The sequence below is a fragment of the Orycteropus afer genome, unplaced genomic scaffold (assembly GCF_000298275.1).
Source record: "Orycteropus afer afer isolate SDZICR_OR568_19922 unplaced genomic scaffold, OryAfe1.0 scaffold00182, whole genome shotgun sequence".
NCBI lineage: Eukaryota > Metazoa > Chordata > Mammalia > Tubulidentata > Orycteropodidae > Orycteropus > Orycteropus afer.
Window position 1 is genome coordinate 82,173 of NW_006921769.1, and position 12,869 is coordinate 95,041.

The 12,869-nt window shown below is 35.1% G+C and overlaps 1 protein-coding gene across 1 annotated transcript in view; it reads left to right on the plus strand.

Annotated features, from left to right (window-relative positions):
- Positions 1-12,869, plus strand: part of LAMA2 (laminin subunit alpha 2) — a gene marked incomplete at its 5' end in the record, with an annotated part of 713,189 nt that overhangs the window by 74,749 nt on the left and 625,571 nt on the right. The window contains one exon of the mRNA XM_007947384.2: positions 7,317-7,559. Coding sequence (XP_007945575.1) covers positions 7,317-7,559 — 243 coding nt within the window. The remainder of the gene's footprint in view (positions 1-7,316; positions 7,560-12,869) is intronic.

Consider the following 12,869-nt stretch of genomic DNA (forward strand, 5'->3'; position numbering starts at 1 on the left):
TAATTCTGTATTCCATTGATTTGTTTCTACTCCTTTGCCCATTCAATATGTTATCTATTTCTGACATTTTAGTATTAATCTTCTGTAGTTCTATCTGTAGATTTTGAATCATTTCTAATTTTTCATTTATTTTGTCATTTTGTTCTTGTATTTTCTTCTGAAATTGTCCTAGGGTTTTGTTAGTGTTTTCCTTGATCTGTCTCTCAATCCTTTGAAGACAACTAAATATCATTCTTTTGAATTCCTTATCTGGAAATTCCAATGCTGCTGTTTCTTCAGGGATGTGTTCTGGGTCTGTATTCTGCTCCCTTGTTTCTACCACTTTATCTTGCTTCTTTGTGTGGACTGTGATGGTCTGTTTTCTCCGAGACATTGTGACGTTGTTGTATTTAGGTCTCTGTTAACTTTCCAGTTGTTTGTGTCCAGAATGTCCTTGAAGCCCACCCCTTCCCCCTCACCCCACAAGTGGAGCCTGTTCTTAGGTCCCTGGAATCTGAGAGAATCCTGTCACTATAAATATCCAAAAAACATTCAAAATGGCTGCTCCCTCTGAACAGCCAAAAGTCCATGGTTCAGCCCATCTCTCTCTCTGCTGCTTTCTCTTTTATTCACCAGCCACCAATGCAGTCCTCCGTGCAGCCCCTGGCTAGTAGGGCAGGTTTTTAGGTTAATTCTTAGGTCTTATTACTATTTGGCAATATTTTTTGCTGTTGGGATCACTGACAGACCATAGGTCCATATGTCTCCTTTTTTGGTGTTTTCATACAGGTTCTTCTACTAGTTGGAGTTTAGTCCACTTTGGTATCCTTCCTTTCAAAGCTCAGGGCTCCCAGATTATCTTCTGTGTCTCTGCTAATTGGTTCCCCTTTTCTTTGTTGAAGTGGGTCTGTGTAGTTTGTCTGTCTATTCTGCCATCTTACCTGTGCCTTTGTTCCATCCAGTTGCATTTCTTTTTAGATTGATTGTACATGAAATGAGGTGATTGAAGAGACCATGGTTTGTGTCAGGCTAGATTAGTTGTGAAAGAGACATTTTCACTTTTTGGAACTTTAAAGAGGTCTTTTGAGCAGACTTTCCCAATGCAATACTTCATTTGATTTCTTGATTGCTGCTTTCACTGGCATTGATTGTTGATCCAAATAGAATGAAATGCCTCATAATTTCATTTTTTTCCTCTGTTTATCATAATCTTGTTTATTGGTCTAGTTGTAAGGATTATTTTTTCCTTTAGTGTTCAAGTGTAATCCACAGTAAATTATTGTCTTTGATTTTCATAAATAAGTGCTTCATGTTGTCTTAATTTTAGGCAAGCAAACTTGTATCATTTTCATATCACAGGTTATTTACAAGTCTTCTTCCAATCTTGATGCTGCATTCTTCCAGTAGTCTGCCTTCTTGGATTATTTGTTCACCATACAGATTAAATAAGTATCATGAAAGAATACAACACTATCACACACCTTTTTGCATTTTAAAGCAGGTGGTATCCCTTTGTTCTGTTTGAGTGACTTCTTCTTGATCCATGTACGTATTCTGGATGAGCACAAATACGTGTAAACAATTGCAATTTATCCACATTGCTTTTTTTCATTTAACATTATATTACTCCATTCCTTCCTCTTCTATTTCAAGGTTTTCCTAGCTATTATGGCTTGTTACTTCTTCAAATTAACTTTATAATCAATTTACACATCTGTAGAAATGCTACAGGGTTTTCTTGGCTGTAGTCTTTTTGGAAGCCACCACCCTTTAGGTAAGTAGAGTGAAAGCACTTTGCATCATACAGGGACTTTTAATTGTGTCCAGTGTTATTCAGATTCTCAGTACTGTCTCTGAAACACATACTCTTATCGCATTTTCCCAAATCTGTGATTCTTTTGAGAACAGAGAAACTGGGACAAATTTGATTCCTCAAAATTATAGCAGATGACGCCCTGGAGAGAACAATCATGGGAGAAGGAAGGGCTGCTTATGCACAGGGAGATAGCTCAGGGTGCAGAAGAGTATGAAGGGATGGACACTGGGAGGAGGTAACTATGGGGAGGAAGTGGGAGGGAAGCTGCTGCATTGTAAATTTTGGTCAATGACATGAGACAAAGTATATGTGAACTGCTGTATGAAAAGTGAATTTACTCTGTAAATCTTCACCCAAATCCTAATAAAAAAAAAAAAGAAAGAAAAAAAAAATGAAGAATCCAACATACATGTATCTACCACCTACTTAATAAATATTGGCAGCAAAAAAAAAAAAATTACAGCAGATGATAGTATTTTTGAAAAATTCATATACTATACTTTCCTGAAAATCTGTTTTATACATCAGATTTACCTGCATGGGATATAGGGGAGCTGTGATACTTTTAACCCCAGGGTAATGTCTAGAGTGACCCAACCTCCTAGCTTTCTTACCTCAGCTGATAACGACTCTTCCCTTTACCTAAGTGCTGTATAAGTACCATTTTATACTAGCCTTGAGGTAAGGCCATTGTATGTTACTTGTTACTTGTTACTTTGGGAAGCATTCTTCAGAAAGGCCTTGTTTTCCAATTCCAATCAAAATGACATCAAGTTCTTAATACTTTGCTTATCACAAAAATAAATTAAAAAAAAAGAGACCCATCTAATTTAGTACTACACCAGTAAAGTAATTACATGGTATTTGTTAGGTAACATGCCAGAGAGTAACACTGGAAGATGAGATAGAAAGTTCTCTTTGTTACCATGCAAAATGTTTTACATTAGTTCAAAAGTTATTTTGCAGGTTTGCTTTTTTTGTTGTTGTTAGTTTATTCATTTGGGGTACCAAATTTGTAAAAAGTGTTGTTCAACAGAAAAAAATGTCTGTACATCATTCTTAGGTTCCTTGAACCTTAGCAGTCAGTATAATAGTCCTTCTTTTAAAAGAATACTTTATTGTTGCATACTACTACAATTTGAGGTTTTATTCATCTGGAATAGGTTTTAGAACAACTGCATTTGAAAAGTCTTTCTACTGAAAACACAAGGCATAGTTAATGAAAGTAGCATTCATAACCAGATAATTTTTTCTACTAGGGCCATTACATTTTTGGAGTGCTTAGAAAACCACTGTTAAATGTTTAGTCATTTTCTGAAGCCTTCTAGTGTGCTCTTTTTTTTTTTTTTTTTTTTAAATAATGCTGTTTACCACATTTTTAAAAGTTCATTAAAAATAATACAGGCCAAGTAACTTAATTTTGCATAAAATGTAAAAGAATCCACAGAAGAGAAATGAAAGAGAGGGATGTTGTTTTGAAAAGAAATTTCTCTAAGATTTTCCAAGGCAGTGACTGCTTTTCTATGTCACTTAATGTTGGCTATTATATTGAATTATACAAAGAGCCTGTGGGGTTTCTAGTGCAACTTTCTTTCATAGATTTCATCTATTATTCCACAGCCAACACAGAAGCTCCTACATCATAAATCCACACTCCAGCTCCAAGAGAATTTGGTCTCTTCCTGTATTTGCTTGCTGAGTCACTTCCTAAACAAATTCTTTACCCATAACCTAAGTGTATCTTAATTTTTCTTTTTGAGTACACAATTTAATATTTCTTTCTTTTTTTTTTTTGTTTTCTATCTTTTAAAAATATCTTTATATATTTATTCTTTCTGGAATAACATTAATATAGATGCTTAGGAGCCCTGGTGGTTCATTGGTTCAAGCACTTGACTGATAATAGAAAGGTCAGTAGTTCAAACTCACCAGCATCTCCATGGCAAAAAGGTATAGTAGTGTGCTTCTATAAAGATTTATGGTCTTGGGAAATCTATGGGTCAGTTCTACTTTGGCCTATAGAGTTGCTATGAGTTGGAATCAACTAAATAGCAATGAGTTTAGTTTTTGGTTTCAGATATGTATTCTTTCTATGTTTTACAATGTCTTATATATGCCATCTCCTCATTATCTACTATCTAGTTATCTGACATTTCACATTTACCACCATAGTAAAAATCTAGTATCCGGTGAGTTGGCACATGAATGACATGTGTCTGGCAGTAGCAAATGCTGAGGTTCAGGGTGAGAGAAATGCTGGCTCTGATGGTTTTGTGTCAACTTGGCAGGCCATGATTCTCAGTTGTTTGGCAGTTATATAATGATTTAATTTAGCAATTATGCAATGCTGTAATTTGGCACTTATGTAATGATAAAGTCATCCCCCGTTTTGTGTTCAAGTGTGGTCATCCTACATTTTTGCATAGCACTGATTTTCACATAATGACTTGATCTTTAGAATCTAATCATTTCAATAAGTGAGGAGTGGGTGTATGTTACCTTGATTTTGATTTTAGAAAAAAGAGAGACTAGGAAACAGAGAGTAAAGGAGCTTAATTAACTTTCTTACCTCATAGAGACATGATATGACAAGCACCCAAAAGTTGTAGTTCTTATTTACAGCCAATGATTAAGTATTGTTGAAATTTAGAAATATGCTAGCCTTGACTGAGATTTACACTCAAACGAAAGAGACCTATGTTAAGCTAATAGGAGTAACATGGCAACATCTTACAGTGACGATTTGGTTATTCAACTAAATCTAATAAGTGCTGAATGAAAACTATTTCTAAAGAATTGTAATGAAATATTGCAGTATCTTTAATATATAAAAGCTATAGTCCTTGCCCTCTATGAGCTTATACTTTAGTTATTTGTATTCTTTGTCAATTATAGTCTTTGTCAGAAATACTCTGTTGTTGTTGTTATTGTTATGTGCTGTCGAGTCGGCCCCGACTCATAGCGACCCCTCCTTGGGTTTCCGAGGCAGTATCACTACAGAAGTAGGATTGCCCAACCTTCCTTCCGAGGAGTGGCTGTTGAGTTTGAACCGCCAGCCTTCTGGTGAGCAGTCAAGTGCTTTAGCCATTATGCTACTAGAGCTCCTAGAAATACTCTAGGATTACCTAATTAGAACCAGAGGATTTCATATTTTGTAGTGGAGAAAACTTCATTATCAGATTATTCAATTGGTATGTTTCTCTGTGGATTTCTTTATAAGGAAGTTCCATGCTGGTGAGAATATCACAGAGTTGTTGAACATGAAATGTCTAAAAGTCATAATTCCTTATAAATACTGTCTAAAAATGAATAAGTAGGCAATATTTTTTAAAGATAGTTGAGTTAATGAGTTCAATCTTATTTTGAATCTTTTCCTTTGTCTGATATGTATTTTAGTTTAATTTTCATTTATTTAAAAAAGGATTTTATTGAAAAGTAAGACATATTTATGTTAATTCAAAGAGTATAGCAAGGTATTGAAAGAAAAATTAAAAAAACTCTCCTCCTGTCTCATTGACTCCTCATTACCAAACTCCAGAGTTTGAGCTGCAATATTTTCATGTGCTTCTATTTCTAAATGTCTAAGGATATTCAAATATTTATATGCATATAGACATATGTATACTTTGTAAATATAAATTTATCAATATTTATCACCAGGAGTGATATTCCATAACACAGAATGGCCAAAACCCAGACCAATCAGAACAGATATCTTGACTGTTTCTTTTACTATGATTTTCCATTCATGATCTCTGGAAGAGGAGGCATTTAGGCACAGAGATTTAATAACAGGTACAGAGGCATCCATATTTTAACTACCTGTTCTTCCACCTGTGTCTTCCTACCAGACACAAGCCTTATTTTCACATATTTGATGGCCGATTTTTCCCTGACTGCACACAAGTGTGTCCACATTCTGGTAAAGATTTCAAAGGACCAGTATCAGAGACATCTGTGTTATGCCCCTTCTATGCCAACTTTTCATATTTTTAAATTGAACTCTTAGTGTTTACATATATACTAGTACCTCTATACCAGTTGCCTTGGAGTGGATTCTAACTTATGGCTACCTCCTGTGTGTCAGAGTGGAACTGTGCTCTTTAGGATGTTCAATGACTCATCCTGTACACATATGTTTGAAGATGCCATGTCAAAACAATGAAGATAATAAAGTTTATTTATAACACCTTCCTTTCATGAATAATACAGGCCTTTTAATAATATTGTAGTGAACCTGTCATCCAAGTTGTGCATGACCATTGATCCCAGCCAGGTGCTGTTTATAGTTGTCAAGCTTCCCATGTCTAATGGCATTTAGAAATCAGTAACATACCATATTACTTTATTACTCCAATTTTCATGCTCATGTTGTTTCATTATTACAGTATATTATCAACCCATGGAAGGGAAGGACTTTAATTTAAACAAAATTATACCTTTTTAAATTTTTTTTTAATTGTGGCTATTGCACATATATGTCGATCCATAATGTCTGTGCATTATTCTTACACACTAATGACTTTTGGAGTACCATGGGTAAAGAAAATGTATGCACTATGGCAAAACATCCACAATATTTATTTTTCATGCTGCAAATTCTATGTAGATTTGAACATAGAAGATTGTCACATTTCCCTCAGTTTTAACTCTGCTGACTAATAGTAATTTGAAGATTTTTTTTCCTTCATTTTCCATTTCTTTCCACAAGTTTATCTCTTGTTTGGCTCAAAACAGAAAATCTTTATTTAATATGTTCTAGTTTCCATCAGCTATCTACAAACCATTCAAATATCTTTCTCCATTATTTTCTATATTGGGATATAGGAGAATTGGCATTTATTATTTACTACTAAGATTTGTGGCAGCTGCTCTGCATACATTATCTCAGTTAATCCAAACTGTACCTCAGTAGCCTACTCATTATTGATGTTAATTTGCAGAAAAAGAAGGTGAGAGGTGAGATTATGTAAATAATCTGCTCAGAATTACATAAATCCTGGAACCACAGTTTGAATCCATAACTGTTCCTCCAAAACTCCATGTACCACTCTGAATTCATCTAAATGGAATCATTTTTGTGAGGATTAAGTGATATAAGTAAATTTGATTTCTAAGCTATTGAGCAGTAGTCACACATGGGATTTCTATCTCATATTTCATAGTCTCTAACAGAGTAGGGTGAATAAATTGGTATGAAATCAATGTTTTAGGTGATAATGATTATAATGGAACTTTAAATATTAGGTAAAATGATGTCAATGAGATTGTAGAGAATTATAGTCCAATGTTAATCCGTTTCTTTTGAAGTTGTACTGTCAGTATGAAGCAAAAATTCTTCTTAGCAAAGAATTATTACATATGGAGCATGTAATAGCAAAATAATTTTAGAGATCATAATAGGGTTATAGAATAAAGTCTGAAGTAAAAAATTATAGCATTTAGCCTTATACTTGGTATAAAATGGTGAGAATATTGTGGAATTAAACGTTACATAGTTGTTGTTGTTACCCTTCCCCAGGTGTTCCAGATTGCGTATGTGATTGTGAAAGCAGCTAACTCCCCTCGGCCTGGGAACTGGATCTTGGAACGCTCTCTTGATAATGTTGAATACAAGCCATGGCAGTATCATGCTGTGACTGACACAGAGTGCCTAACCCTCTACAATATTTATCCCCGCACTGGACCCCCATCTTATGCCAAAGACGATGAGGTCATCTGCACTTCGTTTTATTCCAAGATACACCCCTTAGAAAATGGAGAGGTAAGATGAGAAATCTCACTGTAAGTACACTTAAGATGGCAAAATAGCCCTGTCAGAAAGACTTGAATATATATCAGTAATTAATGTCAGGGAGACTTTAAAATAGGATTTAGCAGAAGTACATTTAAATGAGTTACTAAATAAAAAAGAAAAAGTCAAGGTGATAAGAATTTTAACTACCTTCATCAAGTATGTGTCTCCCATCTCCAGTAAAGATCAGATAGAACAAATGGGTTTCAGTCAGAAAGTCAATGATTAATTTTATATGGAAGGAGAATTTCCTGACAATTGGGATTGCTGATGTTTAGAAAATGATTGGAGACCTTACTGGAAGGCAAAGCCTTACATTCGGGTATACTCTGGTCTGAAGATGTAGATGGAAGAGGCACATTAGTAAAAATAAATAAATAAATACATACATACATATACTCCACACAAAGGACCCCAATAAATTTACCTCAAAGGAATCTGTCATGACAGTCTTCGAATGATCTGCTGTTACCTCGGCTGCGGTGGGGTGTCTTTCCTTTTGGTCAGGCTTTGCTGAATGGTAATACACAGAAAATCCCAAATCTTAATTTGATGCATGTTAAAGTATATGCTTAATTCAAGTGTGTTTTGTTTCTCTGTAGTATTTTTCATCCTCTGGCTAAGAATTTAGATGCATTTATTGGTTTTAAGCCACGGCTTCAAACCATGGCTTCACTTCTTACCAGCTGTGTCATCTTGATCTAGTTATTTAAATGCTTTGCCCTCAATTTCCTCTCCCATAAATATGGGAACAATTACAATAGTTATCATCTCAATAGTTATTTCTGATTGTCAAGAAGATTAAATTAATTATTATATACAAAGAACTTAGACCAGTGATGGCATACACTAAGTGCTCTTTAAATATTAACTACATTAATCTTGGGAACTCTGGTGTCATAAGGCATTTGACAGCTAACCAGAAGGATGGCAGTTCAAACCCACCAGCCACTCCTCAGAAGAAAGATTGAGCAATCAACTTCCATAGAGGTACCACCTTGGAAACTCAAGGAAGGGTCATTGTGAATTATTTGCAGATTCTGTATTTGTAAATTTGCCAACTTGCCAAAAGGTATTTGTTATCCCGAAATCAATACCCACTATGATTTCCTGGTCATTTCTAGACACGCACAGAGTGGTGAAAATTTTGACTCACCCGATAGGCACATTCCTGGCTGAAATCGAACACAGTGATGCTCTGACTTCTTGTTTCAGCTCTCATTTATAAACAAGTGACCTTTTTTGTGATACATTTAATGCCATGTTTCTCATGTTTTGTGTTTTTGTTGGTGATTTCACTGTTTTAAATGGCCCACAAGCTTAGTGTGCAAGTGCTTTTTAATGTCTCTAAGCTCAAGAAGGCGATGATGTTTACTATATATGTGTGTTAGATAAATATGTGTGTTAGATAATACTGTTCACCACGTGTTCAATGTTAATGGATCAGCAATACAGTACATCCAGAAAAAAGAAGATTCACTGATGTGTTTCTGAGGCTGCTCTGAAAAGTATTAATGTAGCATCTATAGCATGGGGTGAAGCTCTGGGAAAGATGGGACAATGGCCAAGCATGTGCATTCATGAGATGATGACAGATTGAAAAAAACTAGTAGACAGCATAGTTATGAGGCTGAAAGATAAACAAATTTATGGTTACATTACTCAGGGTGAGGAAAAGTTTAAACCATTTTTGGCAGGTGTTTTATTATAAAGAAATACTGCGTATCATTAATTATTTGTAAGAATTATATATTAAATATCTTTATACAAAAACACATATGAAAAAAAGTTATATTTTGATCAGTTGATGACAGTGTTGTGACCAGAGGCTCACAGAAACCTAACCCTGTATCTCTCTGAGGAGCAATGCAGTGTTCACTAATTCAATGGGTACTGTGACATTGTAGAACATACTAACTGCCACAAATATGGAGAACCGACTGTATTTTGTTATTGTTGCTGCTGCTGTTTTTGTTGTTATTTTGCTCCTGCCAGGCACAGAGACCTTGACTTAGTGACTCTCTATGATTCTCTAATACCTCTTTACTGTATTTTTACAACTTGTCTCTCATTAGTATATATGTTCTAGCTCCTTTCATCCAGCTGCTTATGTAGAGTGTTATTGACACTCATCTGATATTCTGTCCTCACTAGTCCACACATCTAAAGCAAGAATCATCTTTTATGTTAACATTTTAAGAAAACCTGTATTCACATTCTATTATACCCATCCCAACCCATTTAGGAATATCCCTTTAAACCCCTGAAAGTTAGTTTTTTTTTACTTAAACCCATCAGATTTCATTTAGGCACTATTAGTCTATGGATGTACACCATTTTTTCACTGTATTTCGAATCTCACATTCAAAAATACAGTTTTTTTGAAAAAAAAATTCCAAGTGGTACTCTCAACAGAAATCTCAATCTACCAAATGACAGAGAATCAAACGCAGTGAGTCAAACAGCTGTTCAACCTGCTTTATGCCACAGACATCCAATTCCTAGCCAGATGGTCCTGAGGATATAAGAGTAGGAAGGGAGTACAGAAAGAATAGATATGAGTTGAAAATTTTATTTTTCTCCTGGTCTGGTATTTACCCAGGACTAACAATTATCTATTATCTAATAATTGTCAGATTTTTGAAGTTATCATTTATCTTTAAAAAGTGGTTCAGTTCAGAAACCTATATTGCTTAAGTCAATATATCTAGTTAAATAAGTAAAGCTACATGCAAATCACCAAACCATGCTCTCCCTATAATGATGGTGGTTCTCGATTCTTTAGACTACATTAACCTACCAACATGGAACAAGTAGAAGTGTGGGTTTATTTGTTGTTTAACTGGCTATATTGTCTTGACTTCTAGACAACAGTCACTGAAAACAATGAATTGATGGTGACTGTTAAGAACAGCTTTTTCAACTTTCTCTGTGGCACGTTATACGTGTTTGTCTCTTCTAGCGAAGTGAATGAGGTGAAGAAAAGTAAGTCATTCAAAATACAGAGCTCCTTATTGCATGATAAGATTAACAAATAAGAATTATATTCAGACCTCTTTTAGACTATGCACTTCATTTTATATAGCTTATTTGTGGAACGTATTAATGATCCTGGAATAAACAGGCCCAGATAAAATTTGTGGTATTCTCTGCAACATGCCTGCCTCAACTGGTAAGACCTCTGATTCTCAGGTAATGCTTCTTCCACTATTCTGGAAAGATTGGAAATTGATAGCTTGAACTGATAGCAAACTTGCTAATTGATTGACTCAAAATGGTTTAGAGAAGCTATACTGATGCTGGACAGAATGTAAGTAGAAAGAGTCCCAATTCTGAAACATCATGATATAGAAGAACATATATGAGGTTAGAAATCAGAAAACCAGTGTCCTGGCACTATTCTTGGTGTGAAACTGAATTTTCTTAATATATGAATTAGTTTAATACCTAAATTGTATAAAACATTTCTCAGTTCTCATGTAATATAGTTTTGGATATCACCAACAACATAACATTTGGGAATATTATAGAAGTTTACCCAGGGTGTGATAACTCTCCTGGGTAAATGGAAGAAGGCCCATTGTGCACATGATTTTGTAGAATACAGGGAAACCAGAAAAAACCCTTAATATCTTGAAAGTTGTAAGACTAATGTGTAATTCATTTCCAATAGGGCTTTTGGGTTAAATTAGATATAATGCAGAATTCATCTCCATTCTCAAAATATATTTTTATTGGATATGGAATTTAGGTTGCAGTTATTTTCTTTTAGCACGTTTTATTGTCTCCAGGATTCCATGGTTATGTAGCAATGAGAGCTATGTGTTGTACTTTTGTAATATCTTTTCTCTGATTTCTTTAAAGATTTTATCTGTTTCTTTATTTTTTATTAGTTTTACTACAGATCTACATTGCCCAATAAAATGGTCACTAGCTATCTGTAGTTATTTAACATAAATTTAAGTTAAAACATAATTCATTTCCACAGTTGAACTAGCCATGTACCACACACTCAATACCTGTGGTAGTTAAATTTGTATGTCAACTTGGCAGGGCCTGGTTGAGTGGCTGGGCAGCTGGTGGTAGTTATTCCCCATGATGAGACTGGCAATCAACTCCATGGTGGGATCTACCACTAAGAGCTGAGTAGCTGCCTTTGGGGTGTGGGCTGCTTCCTGTACATAAGGAGAAACCTTGGGGATAGTCTCTAGCTTATGGCATGCTTGGACCCTGCATGTAGCCGTGTTGTTCAGCAGCCTGGCATGTTCTGCTGACCTTGGGACTTTCAATGGACTTGAATCAATGGCCTGCCATGTAGTTTGGTAACATCAGGGCTGTGCCTTTTTACTTATCAACCTTGGGCTTGTCAGCGTCAACAGCCAGTAGTTGAGTGAAGAAAAGCCTCCAGCTTCAGTGGGCCAGGAGCAGGAGGCTGAGCTGAAGCCAAGGTTGAGGGGATTTCACCCAACCCCTAGAGCCTGGCACTTTGAACTTGGATTTAAAGCCTCCAAATTGTAACAATAAACTCCTGTTTGTTAAGCCATCCACATTTGTGGTATATACTTGTCAGAGTGGTACTAGGTAACCAGAACAGTACCCAAATGTATCTAGCTAGCAGCTGCTACAGTGGCTTGCACAGAGTGGAATATTTCCGTCATTCCAGAAAGTTGTATTAGGCAATGCCCTAGATTATACTGTTTTATTTTCTTGATTGCAAATTATTTGGCTTATTATATCTGCAAAGTGATGTCTTTCATGTTCAGGAAATATTTCAACCATTAACTCTCCAGATAATGTTTCTGCCCCATTATCTCTTCTCCAGTTTTCCCATTAGTTTGGAACATCTCCCTCTTTTCACCCTATCTCTTATACTCTTTTTTTTTTTTTTTTTTTTGCAGACGTTTCTACCCTTTCGGCTTTCTGTTCTTCAGTCTACATATTTTGTTCTGGTTTACTTCCAGTTCAGTAATTCTCTCTTTATCAATACAAAAACCTACTGTTGAATCTGTTTATAGAATTCTTTATTTATTTTAAATTTCTATAACTTCTTGTTGATTAATTTCCAAAATGAAGTTTAGATTGAAATTTTCTATTTTTTTCAATTTCTTGAACATAAAATAATAATTATTTTAGAACTTTTGTTTGATAATCCTAGTATCTGTACTTTCTTTTCTGTTTTTTTTTTTTTTACAATGTATTATATCTCCATAGGAGCTCTGATGGTGTAGTGCCTAAGGCATTTGACTGCTAACCAAATGGTTGGCGGTTCAAACCCACCAG